The 20,765-nt window shown below is 35.4% G+C and overlaps 1 protein-coding gene across 3 annotated transcripts in view; it reads left to right on the forward strand.

The window, feature by feature from the left end:
* MAP2 (microtubule associated protein 2) overlaps positions 1–20,765 on the forward strand; it is a 309,591-nt gene that overhangs the window by 207,928 nt on the left and 80,898 nt on the right. For all 3 annotated transcript variants that reach the window (XM_030916768.1, XM_030916769.1, XM_030916770.1), the window contains exon 6: positions 20,068–20,352. In XM_030916768.1, coding sequence (XP_030772628.1) covers positions 20,091–20,352 — 262 coding nt within the window. In that variant the 5' untranslated portion in view covers positions 20,068–20,090. The remainder of the gene's footprint in view (positions 1–20,067; positions 20,353–20,765) is intronic.

Here is a 20,765-nt window from a genome sequence, read left to right on the forward strand (position 1 = left end):
TATCTGCACTATAGAAAAACCATCTTGGCATGTCATTATTCCTATCCACTTGGTGAAGTCTCAAAGGCAAAAGTTTCACTGCTTCCAAAACCATGTTATTAGATTTTAAACAAAACAATATTTAATAAATTGTTGTTAATAGTTGTTACTAAGTTATGATTAAAAGAATGAGTAGGTGATAAACAAATGGATTAAAGAGGTGAAAAGAAATGAGCTGTAGCCTTGAGATAGCAGATTTACAAAATAGATTTTATGGTGATGGTTACTGTTTATCATCCTTTCGTGTAGTAGGGGAGGGGGGTTTGTTTTGGGTAGGAAAAAAGACTAAGTTTGTAGTCAGAAAGCAAGAAAAGGAGGAAGACATTGTGCACATGTACCCTAGAACTTAAAGTATAATAAAAAATTAAAAAATAAAATTAAAGAAATAAAAAATTAAAAAATTAAAAAAAAAAAAGAATTAATAGAAAGCCAGCCATGTAATCAGACCTTGGTAGGTTCTTTGCTTATGTCATCTCATAAAATTTTCTCAGCAACACTAGAAAATAAAGATCCCGGTTTTATGGGTGGAAAAAAAAAGGAAAAGGAGGAAGAATGAACTGGTTTTGTGAGACTATGAGGGGATATTTGACAAAGTTTTGGAGGAGGCGGAGGCGGGAAAAGATATGTTAAAGAGCAAATAAATTAACAAAATGAGGGCCACCCATTCCTCTAAAGAAAGGTGACAACGATGAGGGCAAATGAAGAGCGCCTAGAGAGACAAGACGTAGACCCTTTGCAGGGCTTCTGTCTTTTACCATCTCAGGAAAAGGAGGGCTTTCACTTTGCCTTTGGCAAACATCAAGCTGTCCTAAGATTCCCTGTATGTGTTTGCACTTTGGCCAGAGAGCAGGTGTAACAAAAGGACCAACCCAGAAGCTGGGCCATCTCTTTGCTCCAGCCACACCAGAGAAGGGCATGAAGAGAGAAATTCAGGAAGAGCTGCTGGAAATTCTTGCCTCAAGTCTGCTCTCTCACTTCTCCCACTCCACCTCCCACAGGGTGTTCTAGGTGCTGTCAGGATTTGCTGTGCAGGCAATAAATTGGGGACAGTGACTTAATGTTTCATTTAATCCTGCTACTTGTATTAGTCTCATCTATTTTTTGGAAAATCTCATTACACTTTTCTTCAAACCAAGTGTCTTAGCTAGGATTAGCTTATTGCTATAACAAACAGATCTAGAAATGCATTCTAACTTTGTTTCTTGCTCACCCAACAGTCCAGGCTGGGTGTTCCAGTTGAAACGTTGTTTGTCCTCTTCGTAGTCAGCCAGGGTCCAGGCTTCTTCCATGTGTGGCTTTGCTTTGTCATTTTCTTCATCCAGTGAGTGGAAGGGAAAAGACCAAGGAGGAGAAAAAGGCAGTTGTGCATGAGGTGATCTTGGAAGTGTACGCAGCACTTCTTTCTGTTCATCTGCCATTGGTTTGAACTCAGTCGTTTGAACACACCTAATTGCAAGGGAAGTTAAGAAATGTACTCTAGCTATATGCTCAAAGAAAAGGGAAAAAAGGTTTTGGTAAATGGTTAACAGACTCTGTTATACCATGGGAAAATCTGTCTACAAATTAATATATTTGAATGCTCAGATAAAATAGCTCAAGCTGTGGCAAAAATAGATGTCAGTTATACCATAGAGATAAGAGTGTGGATTGTAACTTCAATATCATGTTAAAATAGTAAATGTATTAGATACACCAGTTTATCGAACTTAATTCTTACAATAATAGAAAAAGCAAGCATTTTGCTTAGGCAACATAGCGAGACCTCATTTCATCTCACAAAAAGTAAAAATAAAAATTAGCTAGGAATGGTTGCACCTGCCTGTAGTCCCGGCTACTTGGGAGGCTGAGATGGGAGGATTGCTTGAGCCCAGGAGTTGGAATAAGCTTGAGAGAGCTATGATCATGCGACTACACTCCAGCCTGGGTGACACAGCAAGACCTCTGACTCTAAAAGAAAAAGAAAATAATAAATCAGATATTTTACATAACTCTCCTTATAGAAATAATCATTGTTTCCAAAATTATAATGACTTCAAAACCATAGTGTCTATTACCATTCTTGGTTTCTTCAGTAACTTCTTATTAAAGGAATCAATTGATTAATTAATGTAGAAAGCCTCATTGTGGAATAAAATAAATATTTGTACTTTAATGAGTTTCTAAAATTTATCATAAAAAGACAAATTGGCATGGCCAATTAAAAACTCATTTTTGTACTGAAGAAGGATTTATGCCCTCTTAAGGAAAAATAAGGAGTAAAAGTATAATAGAAAAAAAACCCGAGTTGATACTTTTGCAAAAATGTTTAAAAATTTGTGATGTTTTGATGAACTTACAAATTACCATATGTAGTCCTGACATGATATTTTGTATTTGCTCCATCCATACTGTTTATTTGGACATTTATAAACATTACTATTTACATGGAGGGTAGCAGTGCACCTGGTTTATATGAAAGGAATATAGTGTGTTGCAGTGTTGCATGAAAGCTGTTCTGTTGGATTAATATTCTACAATATCAATTTATCTGCTAAATAATTCTATAATTGAGTTTCTGTTTCCTGTGACAGCAGAATGCTTGGGTGTTAGCGAAAATACTGCATTGCAGTAAGTGTGTGATCGCTGGTTTTTCCCTGAAAGTTAAAACTCATTTTCTCTTTGAGGGTAGGTGACCATTTAATAGAATTCTCATGACATCAGAGGGCATTCCAAAGGGTAGAAAACTGGCTTTTCCTACAAGCATGTAAGCAAAGACAGTTTGACGTTTTCGTCTATGTGAGATTAAGTAGCCAACAAGACCCCAATGTGGCTGAACTCGGAGGCTGATTCCTTCTGAGTGTCTCTGTCAAATCTTTCTTCCTAAGAGGTATGATAATTTACTTAAACCTAGTCATTTCTTGAGATTTTTAGTCTTTTCTTTTATCACCCACCCTCTGCACTTTGCTAATGAATGTCAAGGACTCCAGTTGTACCATGTGCTCAGTAATTACTACAGAAGGCAGCTTGATTCTGAGACAGTTGTAGTCTCTGTCAGAGAAATTTAGAATTCACTAGAGCAAATACTTCAGTGAGGGTGTGCCAAAGCTTGAGTCATTTACAACCATTGTGAACAGAGCTCTAGGAAAGATCCAGTAGTAATCAATCCTGAATAAAAAGCAAAGGGCCAACACAATCCAAAAAGACCTTTTTCTAACACAGACAGACTGCTGTGGCACTAGAAAGTTCTTCCTACTGGGAAGCAGTGTGTAAGACTTCTTGTTTTGAGCTTGTGTGTTCCTTTTTGGCATGTGCTGACAATTGGAGTGAGTCCTGTTTTTGGAGTGTGAGAATTCAAGAGAGAACTTTATTTTAAAAGCAAGGGGAATTGAAAATTATAGTACAAGATAATGTTATATATATATACACACACACACACACACATACACTTGTAAGTAACAGAATTGAAAATATAGCAGCATAAGATAATACATTGCATATGCACACTGATATATAATATCCATAGACATACATCTATGGATTATTTAAATATACACTGTAAGATTTGACTGAAACATGAGGACAGGGAAATTCTTCATTGAAGTACTATAGGGAAGTAACATACCAATGTATATTTTTAATGTAATTTTCTCATGGCAGAGCTGTGTATCTGTATTACATAGTTCAAAATATTCGTACATGGAAAACACACAAAAACCTTGTAACTTCATTTTCTCCGCGATAGTTTAAGTAATGACAAGCCTATCCTGCAATTATTGTTTCTGGCATCCAGGATCTACCATGCTTAAGAGCCTACAAAGACTCACCAGCTTGTATAGGATCCTGCAGAGCTTCGTCAGGTGAATTTCTGGAATTGTACATTAAAAATCTAAAAATCACAGAATACCAAATGAAAGCTCAGAACCTACCTGAATAGTGTTCTCTGCAAGCGAGTGTACTGCTGCTATATTCTGCTTTTCTCAGCTCATCTGGAATCCCAGAAAAAGGAGCAGTTCTGGCTGGGTGTGGTGGCTCTTGCCTCTAATCCCAGCACTTTGGGAAGCCAAGGAGGGCGGATCACTTGAGGTCAGGAATTCGAGACCACCCTGGCCAATATGGTGAAACCCTGTCTCTATTAAAAATACAAAAATTAACTGGGCGTGATGGCGGGCGCCTGTAATACCAGCTACTCAGGAGGCTGAAGAACGAATATCATTTGAACCCAGGAGTCAGAGGTTGCAGTCAGCCAAGATCACATCACTGCACTCCAGCCTGGGCAACAGACTGAGACCCTGTCTTGATGAGACAAGATAAGATAAGGTGGGATGAGATAAGATAAGATATGATAAGATGATATGGGATGAGATAAGACAGGAAAAGAAAAGAAAAGATGGGAGTGATCAGTCCACAGTGGTCCTTTTAGGGATGCTGTTACCAGTAATACTTCTAATCTAACCATCAGCCTCACTGGTCCCTTTCTCTCCTCACTTACTACTATCATTAAAATATAAAATTGCTATCCTTTATTATTGTGATGGTTATGATGGAATGTTAAACATATGTTAGGTTTAATAAAAAGTAAATGCCACATGAGTATATTGAAAAATTAATATGTCTCCTTAAAAGTTTTTGTGATTTTTCTAAAATTTGTTTTATTTTAATATTAACTTAATCTTTTTTGTGTTCTAAATATTTTTTTTAATTCACTCTTGGCTAGGTCCTATTTGCCTAACTTGCATATGATGGGTCTATTTTTATAGCTAAGTATTTTTCTACAGGCCCACCACATAATATTGCCACATCTATTAAGACTTTTCCAAATAAGATTGAAAATATATTGGAATATATGCAATTAATTTTTGCAGAAAAATTAATTATTTTGGCAATTTAAGTCCTTGAATATTTTTTCTAGCTCCATTTTTTAACATCTCATAATGTAAATGAATTGTATACATTTCAGGCCTAGAGGATTTAGCAAATGTATGTCCCATCATACCCCTCCAGAAGTTTGACAGAATACAAGTAGCATGCCATGGAAATTAACCTGATTTCTAGAATTCACTCTGGGGCACACTAAGATAAATCTACTCAAAGAGAGAAGTCAAATCGTGTATGAAGGCTGATCCAGTTGGATCAAACTTGAGTTGCAAGGGAATTTCAAATGACAAGGATTCTCTGTATGTTTCCTTTTGGCCCAATTCAACTGAGGTTGTGAATAAGGCTCCTTTCAACTTAGAATTCCTCTGAATCACAATTACAGCTGCAGTGGGTACAGCACAACACAAGCAGCCTGCCCCAGTCCCCCCAAAAAAAAGAAAAAAAAGAAAAGAAAGTACTCTGCTTTATGTGACTCATACCTTACTTATATATGACTAATATTTACCTTTCTCTGGAAAAACGTGAGTGTTTAACATAATTAACTAGATTGTTGATGCTGCACAGATGTAGTAGGTTAGTATACTTTAAAATGCATATAATACAAATGTTTTGCATCCATCCATTTTTCTTTTTAAATATGTATGACTCAGAAGGTTTTTATTCATGTAGTACCTATTTTATCCTCTATTATTCCATTTACTGTGTTATAATGTATGTTTTTTCAAACACATCTGCCTTTCTGAATACAGTGTAAGCAGCTTATTGTCAGAGTCTATATCTTAATCATCATCATTTTCCTAATGCCTAACAGCATTCCTGATATAAACCTGGTATTCAATAAATGATCACTGAATAAAATACTAGAAACCAATATAAATTAATTGATGGATTGATAATGATCTTAAAATTAAATGAAGGCCTGATACATGCTCATTATAGATCATTATCAATCTATCAATTTATTTTGCTTTCTATTACATAATTCAATAATTATTTATTGAATACCACCTTTATATCAGGCCCAGTGCTTTGGTCATTTAGGCTCTCTGTTGCTTAAGCAATCCTCCCACGTCAGCCTCCCAAAGTGCTGAGATTACAGGCATGAGCCACCATGCCTGGCATTAGCACAAATTTTAATGAAAAGGAACTCTTCAGAACGTCATGTGTGACTGGACCACAAACTGAATTCAAAACATAATAATGTCAATACCCATCAAAATTGTATAAAACATGATATTTTATCATTCTTTTCAAAACAGATACATGTAGATAGATGATAGATAAATACTGTAACTTTAATTCATGAAACAGTCTGTTAAGTTTATTAGACTGTATTAATTTGAGGATTAGGTTTTGTTTTAATTAATTAATTTTTTTGAACTTAGAATCTAGCCCCTTGTTTCAGTCCCACTCACACTGCCATAGCTCATGGTCCAATTCCTTTCAAACAACTGTCTCTGAGAAATGTTTCTGTCTTTAGTCATGTCTTCTTCCAATTTACTTTCCATACCACTTCTGGATCAATCGTCCTAAAAACTAAGCTTGAGTGTGCCATTTTCTTCTCTCCATCCTTCATGGGCATCCCATGGCCTTCAGGACAGAGTCCAGGCGTGGCTCACCGCATCCCTTTACAATTCTGCCATTGCCTGACCATCGGCCTCATTTCCACATGTCCCACTTCACTTCTGTTCCATAGTGAACAATTTTGTACTTTACATGAGTTTTTTGTTGTTGTTGTTGTTATTGTTGTTCATTTATTTAGCAAGCATTTGTTGTAGAGCCTACTCTGTGCCACACACTGTACTAGGTGCTGGAGGTCAGAGATGAATTAAACACAGCCCTTCTTCCAGGAGTTCACAGCCTGGTGAAGGAGACATAGAGTAGAGAGGACCTCTGACCCTGAGTGATGGCTGAAGTTATGGAGATGCCAGAAGATGCTCATTTTGGTGTTTTTCTAGAGGGTGTTGCCTAATCCAAGTCTCAAAAACAAACAACAAAAACAAAAATGTAGGATTTTTCATCTAGGCTCTTTCTTCCTAGAAAGCTTCTTGTCCTTTCTTTGACTACCTCCTACTTGTCCTTTAAACCCTCCTCCAAGCAGTGTTGATTGACTTCCTAGTGTGGCAGGAGGTGTTGATGTACCTCCACAACTTCCCATCCTTATCACCATCACAACATGTACCACACTGTATTATTGCTGTTGGTTTGTCTGTGACCTCCTTCAACATGAGGGCTATATGTTTTTTTCTAGTATTCCCAGTGTATTCCTACTACTTGATACATAGAAACCTGTCCATTAATTTTTTAAATACAGTTAAAAATAATTAATTGCTTCATGCATTAAAATTTGTAATCTTAGAGTTGGACAACATCTTAGTAGTCACACATTCCAGCCTCCCATCAGTCAAAACCAGAATTGGTTGTATAATATTCATAACAGGATGGTCATTCAGGTTTTGCTTGAACATGTTCACTGATAAGGAGTGCAATAAGATTCAAAGAAATGCAAAAAAAAAATACTATGACTAATTATACTGAAATCCGTTTACACTTATATTTAGAATGTGATTTAATTTGAACACATTAGAGACAGAGCTTTAGTCAGATGGCTTGCATTTGTGAAGGAAGAATTGTTCATCAAAAGATAAAGGGACTGAGCAGATCCCATAAAAAGAAGGGCACACAACAGATGGTATCTTGCTTGTAATTCCCCAGGACTTTATCCTTCCACTGTCTTAAGTAGCCAAAAAGCCTATCCCACTCGTAGAAAACTATCAAGCATCTAATTTTTAAATTTATGTTCTAATACATTCTCCAGTTTCTATTCTTTTATTTTGTCCATAAAATAAAATTTTATTTTATTTTATTCCATTCTCTATTCTTTTATTTTGTCTTTTCATGACTGCCATTTCTTCTCCAACTTTTAGAGTTTTGTTTGTTTCTTAATTTTAATTCTAGCATCTTCTTCCATGATGTGTAACATGGCCTCCAAGTTTACCTGGATCATGGCCCTGTTACAATACAAGGAAATCTCTAAAGCATCTAGTCCTTAAGTATTGATTATTATTTTTAGATTGTTATCAATCCCAGCCAGTGGCTTCTTTATAATATGGCTCTCAGGTATCTCAAACCCAAGGATCTTCACTCTGTGGTGGTGCAAATACTTACAGCCTAAATTCTGCTTTGTAATGTCTGCAATTCTAGTGAATATTCTTTGCAGTTGTGAACAAAGAATATTTACTTTTACGGTATTTTGTTAAGTGAACCTGGACCAACTCTGACAGGTCTTGAATCAGATTCCACACTGAAAAATGTTTAAAACAAAATACATTATTTATCCAATTCCAAATTATAATTTTCCTCTTAAGCTTTTTATCCTTATATTTAAATGTATGCTTATTTAATAAAAATGTTTATTAAAATATAATGATTTGAATTTTTTCTCCTTATAAAGAAAAATTCTAATGTAGGGGTCAAAATTTATTTGTTCAGTGGCTCTATAGTTAGTTACGTACTTATGAAACTAACACTCTGGTTTAGCACCATGTCCAAGTTTACATATCTAGTAAGCGGTAGACCCAGGATTCACCCCTAATTTTCTGATTGAAAATCTATTACTTATTCCACAATATTTCTGGTACCTAAATGCAAGTCCTAAATTAAATATCACTGGTAGGGGTTGGGGGACTTAAAAAAAAGAAAAAAAAATTACTGGTAGAGACTAAAGCTCTAAAGCATTTTAGATATTATTTATATCTAATACATACAGGAGCTATTTATTAGTCTTTCTATATAATAAAAAATAGGCTCAGAAATAGTATACAGCTGTGAAGCATAAGTTGTATACCATGGTCACATAAAGACAATTGCACAGTTTCATATGGTAGGTTGTTACCAATCGAGCAGGTTTATAAAGTCAGTGTTGTTATCTGGACTGGATTCTCTCTTTAGCTCTAACCCTATTCCACCAGTCTCACTGCTTTGTGAAACAGCAAGCAATGGAACGGATGCTGGGGTTTGACTTCTCCTTCCAGATCTCTCTGGAAGTGTCTAATTTCATTAAATAATTTACTGTATCTGTTCTTAGTTTTTCAGTGTGGGTCAAACCATATACTGAATCCTATTGCTGAAAATGTTCAAATAAAAACCATAAAATGGGCTGGGCACAGTGGCTCATGCCTGTAATCCCACTGTTTTGGAAGGCTGAGGCAGAGGAATTGCTTGAGGCCAGGATCCCAGGCAACATAACAAGACCCCTCTCTTGGTGGTGGGTCAGGGGGATTAGCTGGGTATAGTGATGTGCACTTATAGTCTTAGCTACTCATGAGACTGAGGCTTGCTCGAGACTAGAGTGAGCTATGACTGTGTCTCTGCATTCCAGCCTGAGTGACAGTGTGAGACCCTGTCTGTGAAAAAAGAAAAAAGGAAAAGAAGAAAACACAAAATAATAACAAGTAATAGGTACCATTTCTTAAGCCCTTCCAACTTGTCTGAATTTATTTGTATTATCTTATCTATTTCTAGCAATAACCTAATGTTATCTGTGTCTATCATCATTTGAAATTACGTGTTATGCACCCACCAGCTCTCTTCTTTCTAATTGTTTATTACTCATGGGTATGTGATGAAGAATGATGAGTCATCCTTATAGGTATTTTACAATCAGCCTGAAATAAAGCAGGGAAGATATGAAACAAATATCTGAATTTTCAGCATATCTATTTCATGTTGTCAAGAACCTTTTCCTCTGTTTTTCTTAGAGGACAAAGAGGGAGAATATAGAGTTGCAGGCAGCCCTGCAACTCTATATTCTCTATAACATTTAATATGTTAATAAGACTCTGTCTTATTAACAGATGTTTAAGCTTAGAACTTCTCAGCATTTATAAGCAAAATATGGATTCTGCATAAACTTCTAATACCATTAAGGACCAAAACAAAAGTTTCTGTTTTGTGGTACTGATATACATAGTAATAGTACAAAGCATAATTGAGCCTACGTGGAAAAGAGAAACAATATTTGTATGCTTGATTATATTACACAACTGGTCATTTTAGCCTTTTGTTCATCTGTGGATATAGAGCTGCACAAAATTATAAGGCCAATGTTTCTGATTGAACTGGCACATTACATGATGATAGGTCAGAACACATTATAGAAAACATTCTAGAACTCTCTGTGGCAAGCGCATTATTAAAATGGAGACATGCCTATCAGACACGTAGTGTATTTTTCCTTTAGATTTTGCAAGAGTTTATTGTTTCTCTTTTTGCCAATTTTTGAGAGTAGTTAGTGCTGCCTGGTAATAACTGTCATCAGTGACAATTCCTGTGCTTTGTGATCTTTCTAATATTGTAATCCAAAGAAAACCAGTGAGGTTTGTGATTATGTGGGAATCGCAGGAGGGAAAGTTCTATTCTACTTAATGATATTTTCAGCGCACATGTCTCAATGATCTAGATACTAAATAATTCAATTACATCTTTGAGAGCTTTACAAATTTAGAGTTATCTACCACACATTTTCACCCTGCTTGTTACCCCACATCCACCTCCAAAATGATCTAACAGGTAAAGAGAATTGTAACTCAATTTGAGATATTTTAAGCAAGTGTACTTCTATCACAAACCATTAACGAATGCCAAGGAGTGTCTAAAATAAATGTTCGAAAGACAGTTTGAAAATGCCAGGGACTGCCCATTGTTTTCATAATGTGAAGTAGATTTTTTTTAAACCATGGACAATTGGTAATTTTAAACATTCTTGGAAGATATTACAAGTAGGATTAGGCACAACAGAGCACTGCCTTATTCCCAGTAAGCTAGAATACAAGCAGTCTATCTTGTGATTTAACTCCATCAACTCATCATAAATGCTCTGGACAAAGGAAGTGAAAGACCCAACTTCTATTCATGAGAATAGTTATGTGATCTAGCAACATAATTACCTTAACCCTTCACTTCAGTTGGTCTATAGGGATGTTCCATGTGTGTATTTTTATCACTCCTCATTTTTTTCTGAGGTCCTATGCAGCAAGCTTGGCTGAAAGCACTAGTCTTCAAATGTCAGTGTATCAGAGTCACCCTATTGAGCATGTTAAAATATCAATTTGCAAGTCCCACATTGAGAAATTCTAATTTGTTAAACCTGCGTTGGAGCTAATTGATTGAAAACACTGTAAGACACATTGGAATGGATGATCACCAAAGATCACTTCAGTTTTATGATTTTAAAACCTTTTCTCAGATGGATTGAAAAAGTTTATCTTAAAAATATTTCTAAACCTATATATCATGTGGTTGCTATTATGATTACTAGACCTCTATATATCACCCCATTTATACAGATTTAGAAATATTTTTACTAGACCCTATTCGTTTCCAGTAGTTTGTTTTACTTGCTGTTATTTTTCACATGCACCGGAGCATATGAAATGAAGTTAGAACTTGAATTCCATACTTCTACCATGACAGCCCTCAAAATTAGATTCAAAACTATTCCCCTCTTATCTAATTTGCTATATAGTGTTGGCCAAACATCCACAGCAGGCAGAACCTTTTTGTGTTTACCCTGAGGTAGGTAATTGATTAATAAATATTCCTTCAACATTGAATACATATTTTAAAGCTGAGAGGTGGAGGTTGCAGTGAGCCGAGATGGAGCCACTGCACTCCAGCCTGGGCAATGATGTGGGACCCTGTCTCAAAAAAACAAAAAAACAAAAAAAGAAAAAAAAGAAAGAAAATGAAAATGAAAGCCAATGTATGACCAAAGGCTGTTCTGATAGTTTTTTATATTGCTATCATGGTTTGGTTATGCACACCATACTTTCACATAACCCCTTTTAGACTTTGAAGAAAAGGTATGGAAAACTTCAAATTTTTAAGTGGGTAGAAAATGAGAAAATGGTTTCTTTTTTAGTAAAATGTATTTCTGATTTGCATCCTTAGTCCTGGACTTATCCAGAGAAAATAAATTCAAAATTCATCAATAGCTCAGACTGACGGCAGAGTTGTCAGGGACATTATCTTCTGGGCATTTCTGCTTACTTCTTATTTCTTTCCTTTAGTCTGGGAAATGTGACAGCTGTACCTTATTTTCTTGTGTCTGCAAGCCCTCAGGGCATATGTGCTCAGGAAGTACTTTGTGGTACACTTAAATAAGTATACCTATTCGCTACTTGCTCTAAAAAACAAAATGCAGGAAACATCAGAGTATATCAAATTATTTTTTTCCATGTGCAATATTCAGGCAATGCAATAATAGATGGAGGTCCAGGTGAAAATGCTTCTCTTTTTAAGCCAGCTGTTATATGCATTAAGTTTTAATTTGTACATGCAGTTTTATAACACTTAGATAACCAACCAAAATATGTTATTTGGCTATCTCCAATATAATAAGTCATTTATCATTTTAAAATTATTACTCACTTATTAGCAACATTTGCTTGAATGATAATTAAAAGGGTATTCCAAGGAAGAACAAACGAGAAATACTTTTTAAAAAAGCTAAGTAATTTATTCCAACAAATCAGATTTTTCTTCTACAGTTTGTTAACCTGTAACCTATCTGAAAAGTCTAAAATATTAAAGTTTTTTGAGACATTTTGTGTGAAAAATATTGTTGCCTATTTTGTACTTCATTTGCTTTACATGAAAATAAGCTATTGTATGCTAAATAATATTATATAATTTTATTGTAAGAACTATGCTCTAAAGTAAAATGTTAAAAGGCAATATGTACAGTTATGTATTTATGATATATATTCTGCAGGATTTCAGAAAAGATTTGATAACTTTCAAAATTATAAATAAAATAAGGAACAGAACATAGTGCTCAGGACTTAGAATAAGGTAAATACTGCATTAAGCATTAAAAATCTTGGAAATAAAATAAAATAAAGGAGCAGATGTATTTCCTATTAGTCTAATTATCAGAAATAAGCAAAATAAGCTGGGCGTGGTGGCTTATGCCTATAATCCCAGCACTTTGGGAGTCCAAGGTGGATGGATTGCTTGAGCTTAGGAGTTCAAGACAAGCCTGGACATTATGGCAAAACCCTGACTCTCTAAAAAATACAAAAATTAGTTAGGCATGTGGCACATACCTGTAGTCCCAGCTACTTAAGAGGTTGCTTGAGAGGCTGATGTGGGAGGATCACTTGAGCCTGGGAGGTTGAGGCTGCAGTGAGTGTGATTGCACCATTGCACTGAAGCCTGGGCAACAGAGTAAGACCCTGTCTCGAAAAATTAAATTAAAGTAAAGTAAAGTAAAGTAAAGAAATAAGCAAAATATAGGTTATCTTATTTCTAACTTCCAATATAAATTAATTTATTATGCATATTTTTTGGAAGAGGCAATCACATCACAAAAGATAATGTTTCAACAGTAGTGTTACAGATTTGGAGGCAGACTTTTGGGCTGCCTATGGACAAGTACAAATTTTTTCTTACACACAGAAAAAGAGGAATTCATTTAAGTATCTAGACACATACTCAAGTAAGATTCTAGAATTATAAAACATAGAGCATTACAATCTTTGGAAAATGCTAAAAACAGATACGTTTAAATATAAGAAAATCCTAATGCAGTAGAAATTGAATTATTGATGTTCCAGTCAATACTCTAGAAAATCTGATAAATAACAGCAGTGATGACTAAAAGACCTACCCATCAGCTACAAAATGAGTTTCCAAGAGTCTACATTCATTATCATGTTAGATAAAGAAGTTTCTATTAAGTAATTGAAAATTGGAATATGTCTGTCCCAAAATTGTTTTGCCACAGTACCCATGTTTCATACTGAGCTGGATGTTTCCTTTTGTTCTTTCTTCATTCTTTTTGTTAATTTTGTTGTTGTTTCTTCCTATTTTTTACTTGCTTCTCTCTTCTATCAATTCTATTTCTTTACTAGAATGAATAAAAACATTTGGTTACTTATTGTATTAGTCCATTCTCACATTGCTATAAAGAAATACCTGAGACTGAGTAATTTATAAAGAAAAGAGGTTTAATTGCCTCATGGTTGCACAGGTTGTACAAGAAGCATGATGCTGGCATCTGCTCAGCTTCAGGGAGATCTCAGAAAACTTACAGTCATGGTGGAAGGCAAGTGGGGAGCAAGCACCTCACATGACCAGAGCAGGAGTAAGAGAGAGTGAGGGGGCAGGTGCCACACACTTTTAAACAACCAGATATCTTGAGAGCTCACTATCATGAGGACAGTACCAAGGTGGATGGTGTAAACCATACATGAGAAAACCACTCCATGATCCAGTCACCTCCTACCAGGCCCCACCTCCGACGCTGGCAATTACATTTCAGTATGAAATTTGGGTGAGAACACAGATCCAAACCATATCACTTATAAAATTCATAATTCATGGTACCAAAACTTTTTAATCAAAATGAGGCAAAGTACTTGTTTTACTCAACAGTATTAAAACATGTAAGCGTTAAGTCTACCGAAAAACAAAATTGAAGAATGTTACATATGTTAAAAAGACCAGAAATTAATTCATATACCATTTCAACTTGAAATGTAAGTTCTAGAAAGACCATCCTATTCTGGTTATATAACAGTTTTATTATGCTAATATACGATCATATAGCTTAAATCATCAATAGGTTAGAAATCTGATCAATACCAAGTCTCTTAGTTTGGCTCACATCATTGGAATCGAAGGTTAATGTCACATCAACAAACACTAAAGAATTTTAGATTTTTCATAATTTTCCATCAGTGAAGTTATTCAGAGTGCAGGAGTGATCAGTGCTCAGTGGTTGGTATGAAAACATTCATGTCCTTTTCAAGAACATTAGAATGAAAAAAACAGATCTTAGGTTTATCAAGGGAAAAAGCTGGAATTTTAAAAAACGGAAGTTTTAGCTTTTGATGAAGTAGAAATAAATGTGTCCATAGAAACTCCCAAGTATCAAGACAAAATTGTTTAACAACCAAAGGTAGCAAACATCAAAGCTCACCACTCAGATTCATAAGTAACATTTCTGGTGGCACAATATTGTTTCTTTTTTTAAATAATATACCTTACCTAGAAAGAGTACTTGGGCCCTTTACTATATAGCATAATAGTGATGATACAATAAAGCCAAGTGTAATACCTCACCCTAATATCAATAATAGATCTTTAAACGTCTTGGATTTTTTTTTTTTTTTTTTTTTTTTTTTTTTGAGACGGAGTCTCACTGTCGCCCAGGCTGGAGTGCAGTGGTGCGATCTCGGCTCACTGCAACCTCCGCCTCCCAGGTTCAAGCGATTCTTCTGCCTCCGCCTCCCAAGTAGCTGGGACTACAGGTGCACACTACCACACTTGGCTAATTTTTGTATTTTTAGTAGAGAGGGTGTTTCACCATGTTGGTCAGGCTGGTCTCGAACTCCTGACCTCGTGATCCGCCCGTTTCAGCCCCACAAAGTGCCGGGATTACAGGCGTGAGCCACTGCGCCCGGCCATGTCTTGGATTTGTAAAAAATGCTTATCACACACAGCAGTATTCCCATTTTATATTGACATGTGTGTTTTGTCCTAAAAAGTAAGATTCCCATTGCAGTATATTATATATTGTAAATCATTGTTTTAGTCTTAGATTTCCTTGCTCACATTATCAAGCTAGGCTTTTCAGGGAAGGGAAGTAAGGTGGCCAAGATGGTGAAACCCCATCTCTACTAAAAATACAAAAAAAAAAAAAAAAAAAAATGGCCAGGCGTGGTGGCATGCACCTGTAATCCCAGCTACTTGGGAGGCTGAGGCAGGAGAATCGCTTGACCCTGGGAGGTAGAGGTTGCAGTGAGCTGAGATCGCGCCACTGCACTCTAGCCTGGGTGACAGAGCAAGACTCCATCTCAAAAAAAAAAAAAAAAAGTTCAGGTTGCTTCTCAGCGTGCTCTATCAAAGCAGGGATTGTGTGGCAGATGCTCAGCTGTTTGGCAGTTAGGAGCAGTTAAGATCTGTGATCTTTTGCAATTTGGAGAGTTTCCCATTGCACAGTAGGAACGGAATGTTAAAAATTCCTAGTATCTCACAAGTTTTTTAGTAGATTTGGAGATGATTTGCCTTTGTCTTCACTTTTTTATTTTTATCTTTATTTGCTTAGAGACAGAGTCTTTCTCTGTCACCCAGGTTGAGTGCTGTGGCACAATCATGGCTCACTGTAGCCTCAATCTCCTCAGTTGAAGTGATCCTCCCACCTCAGTTTCCTGAATAGCTGCACTCAGCTAATTTTTTTTTTTTTTAAGTTTTTTTTTTTTTTTTTTTTTTTTTTTTGTAGAGATGGGATCTCACTATGTTGGTCAGGCTGGTCTTGAACTCCTGGCCTCAAGCAATTCTCCCACCTCGACCTCCCAAACTGCTGGGATTATAGGTGAGAGCAACTATACCCAGTCTTTATCTTCTTTAATTGCACATTCGTATAGTTTTCAAAGAGATTTGTGAAAAAATAATATTACATCAGGAAGAAGAAATTAAAGAAGGCTATGGTCACTTTTAACTGTGTTGAAAATACCATTTGAAGAATAGAGGTAATCTATCACCCCAAAACTTTGATTAGAAGTATAAGTGAAATTTATCATCTTATGGGTGGTGTTTTAATAATATTATGTTGTGATTATAAATGAGTGTGGCCAAATAGTGTCTCCTTTTGTTCAATAAACTTTTCCCTAAAACAGAGGCAATAGTTTCAAGTTATATTTTCTGTAAAAGTAGTTTTGTCAGAGCCATGCTAATTTGAGTTTGAAATCTCCTAAAATGATAATTACTTACTAAATTGTTAGACTATCTTCTTTCAAAAAGCTCAATAAATTAAGAAGTAATACCTGATTAATCTGCATACATTTTAAGGAATATTATCTGAATAGTCTTACCAGGAAGTTGGGTGATACTTTTTGGGTACTAATTTTGATTTGTTTGTGATTCTGGTATTAAGCGAAATCAGTGGGGCTAGCCAGCCTTTTCTTCTTTCAAAATTAGCTTTTATTAACTAATTTTAAAAATTCAAACCTCTAAAGCATTAAATACTAAGGAATTCATTTTTTAAATGTCTGTCCTCTTGAAAACAAATTATCTTAATATTTTAAATGGATGATTACCAAGTAGCACTCTTTCTATTTAAGTGTTGGTTTGCCAGGTTTAAAATAAGGATTCTTGGTCACTGAGAAATCTGTTCCAGAAAGCCCAATGGCAGGGGGATGAGAGAAGCCAAATGTAACTGAGAGTTGTGGGTGCTTATATTGTTGTATTTTCTTTTAATATTTGGTGGCTAGAACTCCTAGAATTAAACATGGACTAAAGTACAAACCTAAATATTTCCCAGATCCTCTTGGGGATGTTAATAAATATGGTGTTAGAAAAAGTTTTGTGGCCAATTGGTTTGGGATGTTTTGCACATCACTGCCTTTGCCTGAGATTCAAATATCCAGTAGCACATCAAAAGCTTTCAGAAGACTCATAGTGTTCCTGCTCATGTAGCTTAGCATCTCATCTGAACACTTTACCTCTGTGGTCTTCCTCTCCAAAACACATAACCTTAAACCAATCATGACAAAAAAATCAGGCAAATCTCAATAGGGGGGTATCCTATGATTTATCTGATTAGTACTCCTCGAAACTTTCAAGGTCAAGGTCTTAAAGGAACCTAAGGAGACATGAGGACTAAATGTAATATAGTATCCTGGATCAGATCCTGAAATGAAAACAAAAGACATTAAGTAAAAACTAAAGTAATCTAAATAAACTGTGGACTGTAGTTAAAAGTAGTGTATCAATATTGGTTCACTAATTATATAAATGGACCATATTGATGATGCAAAATGTTTAAAATAGGGAAAACTGTATGCAGGGGGTAGATGGGTAGTCTCTGTAGTATCTGCTTTATATTTTTGTACATTTAAAACTGTTTCAAAAATATAAAGCCTATTAACTCAGAAAAAGCTACATCAACAAGGCATGTTATTTATGTGAAACTTTTTCTATTTACAATATTCTCTGTGTACACAAAATAAATTGGGCCATATAAGAATATGGAAATCTTAATTAAGCTCTTTGGTAAAACAAACAAACAAAAAGAAATAAAAGCATGTAAAGATTAGGATACTGAAGTAGGCAAGAATCTATCAGTAAAATGTTGTGATCCAAAAGGTCACAATCAGAATCTAGATGATTTCCTCAGTCCTTTACATACATGAAGATGCCACAACTCCATGGAAACACAATGCTTAGGCTACCCAATTAGATCTTTTGATATGTGACCAGAAGAAAATGGCAGAATGGAGTGTAGAACACTGCAGAATGGTTTCTATAAAAAGATGTAGCTAATTTTTCAGTGTACACAGGGAGAGGTTAATTCCGAGAGTACTCTCTTCTCATTAGGCTACCATGTCTGGTACATTTGCCATGACTGTCTTAGGATATGCATTCATTCCTACACAATATCTGTGAACAGATTTGCAAGTAACTCTCATTATTGTACTCACCAAGTTTGCAGGCTCCTATTCCTATTCCAATGTTGTATATGTAATGATTAATGATATAATTAATAAACAATAACAAATGTAATAACTACTGTTTATTGAGCATGCCAGGAACCGTGCTGAGCCCTTTATTTTATTCTGCTTAAACTTGGTAATAAACCAATAAACTAAGCATTGTTCTCATTTAATAGATGAGAAAACTCTCCTGTGCACATAATTCTTTACACATAGTGAGGTAGCAATACTCCCCGATTTACTCATAAGCCCTTCAAATCAATATTTTAAAAGGTAAATTTTTACGTCCTATTTAAATATGTTCTTAGGGAAGATAAATAGAGCTGTTTTGGGGATCAGTTTTGGGAGAGATTTGGTGCTGTAATCAAATGGGCTTAAATGAATTAATTCATCTAGCTCTTCCTGCTATGAAGAGAAAATAGAGAGAGCAGAGGATAGCAACAAAATTCAGTTAAAAAACCCCCAGACAAATGCTTGTTAGTAATCTGATGTGAAAACTTACTTTATTTATACTTTCTCCAAACAGAGCTTGGTAGTAAGAAGTGGATTTGTCTTAATATAACTTTTGCTTACTTGTTTGGAGGTCTTTGCTTGAGATACTTTTTTGAAAAAAGGAAGATGTTCTTAGTTTCCACCAAAGACAGTATTGTCTGTATTGTCATCCTTACTGTGGAGATGATAAGCTATCGATAAGGCTACATGGTGGGCAACAGCATTCCAAAACTGAGTGGTGAATCACCTCTTTTCAATTATATATCTAAACTTGGTAATATCAGCTTGTAAGAGAAGGTCATGCAGTATCTTCCATCCAATTAACATGCATAGAACACCTCCACAACTCATTCATCCTTTACTGTAATTTACAACTTCCTGTTATATGTCAATGGTTTTAACTTTTTCAGATCTTATTCGATTTAGCTAAGAAATAATGCCATAAGATAGGATGTAGGCCTAATGCTATATTTATTTCCTTTCTCTCTGTAAGATTTATATTAATAGAAAATGTTATTTCCTCTTAGTCTATAGATAGGGTCCAGGAAAGTTTATTAAAAAATTAAGTTAAAGCTGTCTTTCTTTTAATTCACAATATCTAGAAAAGCATATCTACCTTTGGCTTTAACTGAACACCCTTGAAACCAAAACGGCTAATATGTTAATTATTGTCTTTTCTAGATCTCACTGAAAGTTACGATTTAAGAAAGTACATGGGATAATTTTCCATGGTATAGAATTCCTGCTGTCTTTCTTCCTTCCACATTTTCTAGCCAGTTTTCTCATACTGCAGATTTTTCCCTATGCTGAAGGATTCCTTGACTCTACCGTACGGTCAACATTCAAGACCATAATTAAATGAAAGTTCGTTAAGATGTGTACCTAAATGCCAAACACTAGTTTTTTTCATTATTCTTTGGTTTTTGTTTGTTTACAAAGAGGAATATGTGTAGAATGACAGTGATCTTATTTTAAAAGAACTAATATTCCAGAAATGGTCTGTAAAACTCAAGATGAACTAATTGACCCATTCTTGATATTAAACATAGGTTATTGTATGTATTTTCTTTGACTATAGAAAGCCACTTGTTTGCTACAAACTTCTCCTATCTTGGTACAACCAATATCAGATCAGAAGATTTCCCCAAAGTAATAGCTACTATTTTTCCTTTTCAAATTGCAGGAGAAATAACAAGGCATTGAAGAATGGCAGATGAACGGAAAGACGAAGCAAAGGCGCCTCACTGGACCTCAGCACAGCTAACAGAGGCATCTGCACACTCACATCCACCTGAGATTAAGGATCAAGGTGGAGCAGGGGAAGGACTTGTCCGAAGCGCCAATGGATTCCCGTACAGGGAGGATGAAGAGGGTACCTTTGGAGAGCATGGGTCACAAGGCACCTATTCAAATACCAAAGAGAATGGGATCAACGGAGAGCTGACCTCAGCTGACAGAGAAACAGCAGGTAACTAAGGGCTCTGCTGTCACCAAGTGCTTGCTTTGTGCTTTGAAGTCAGTTTAGTCTGAAAGTGAATTAATATACAGCACTGATCCTCTTTCACTAGTGCTAGGACTGAAATTCCAGTCAGTCAGAGGAAATAAAAAAGAGAAAAATCATGGCAATTAACTTGACATTAGCTACATTCTCAATCTCATTCTCCTATTTAATTTTTATCACGTGAATTTTTGCAGGCTGAGTATATGTATGTTTTGCTAGAAACTGTCGGCATTTTAACTCATTGAAAGAATACTTTACAAATAGTTTTTTTTTTTTTAATTCTCTTGAATGACCTTGTACCTAAATCCAATGGATTGATTACAAGCATATTTTTTAGAGCAGAAAAATGCAAAATACATAAATACATACTGTAATTTTTT

Source organism: Rhinopithecus roxellana, chromosome 14 (assembly GCF_007565055.1).
Source record: "Rhinopithecus roxellana isolate Shanxi Qingling chromosome 14, ASM756505v1, whole genome shotgun sequence".
NCBI classification, from domain to species: Eukaryota; Metazoa; Chordata; class Mammalia; order Primates; family Cercopithecidae; genus Rhinopithecus; species Rhinopithecus roxellana.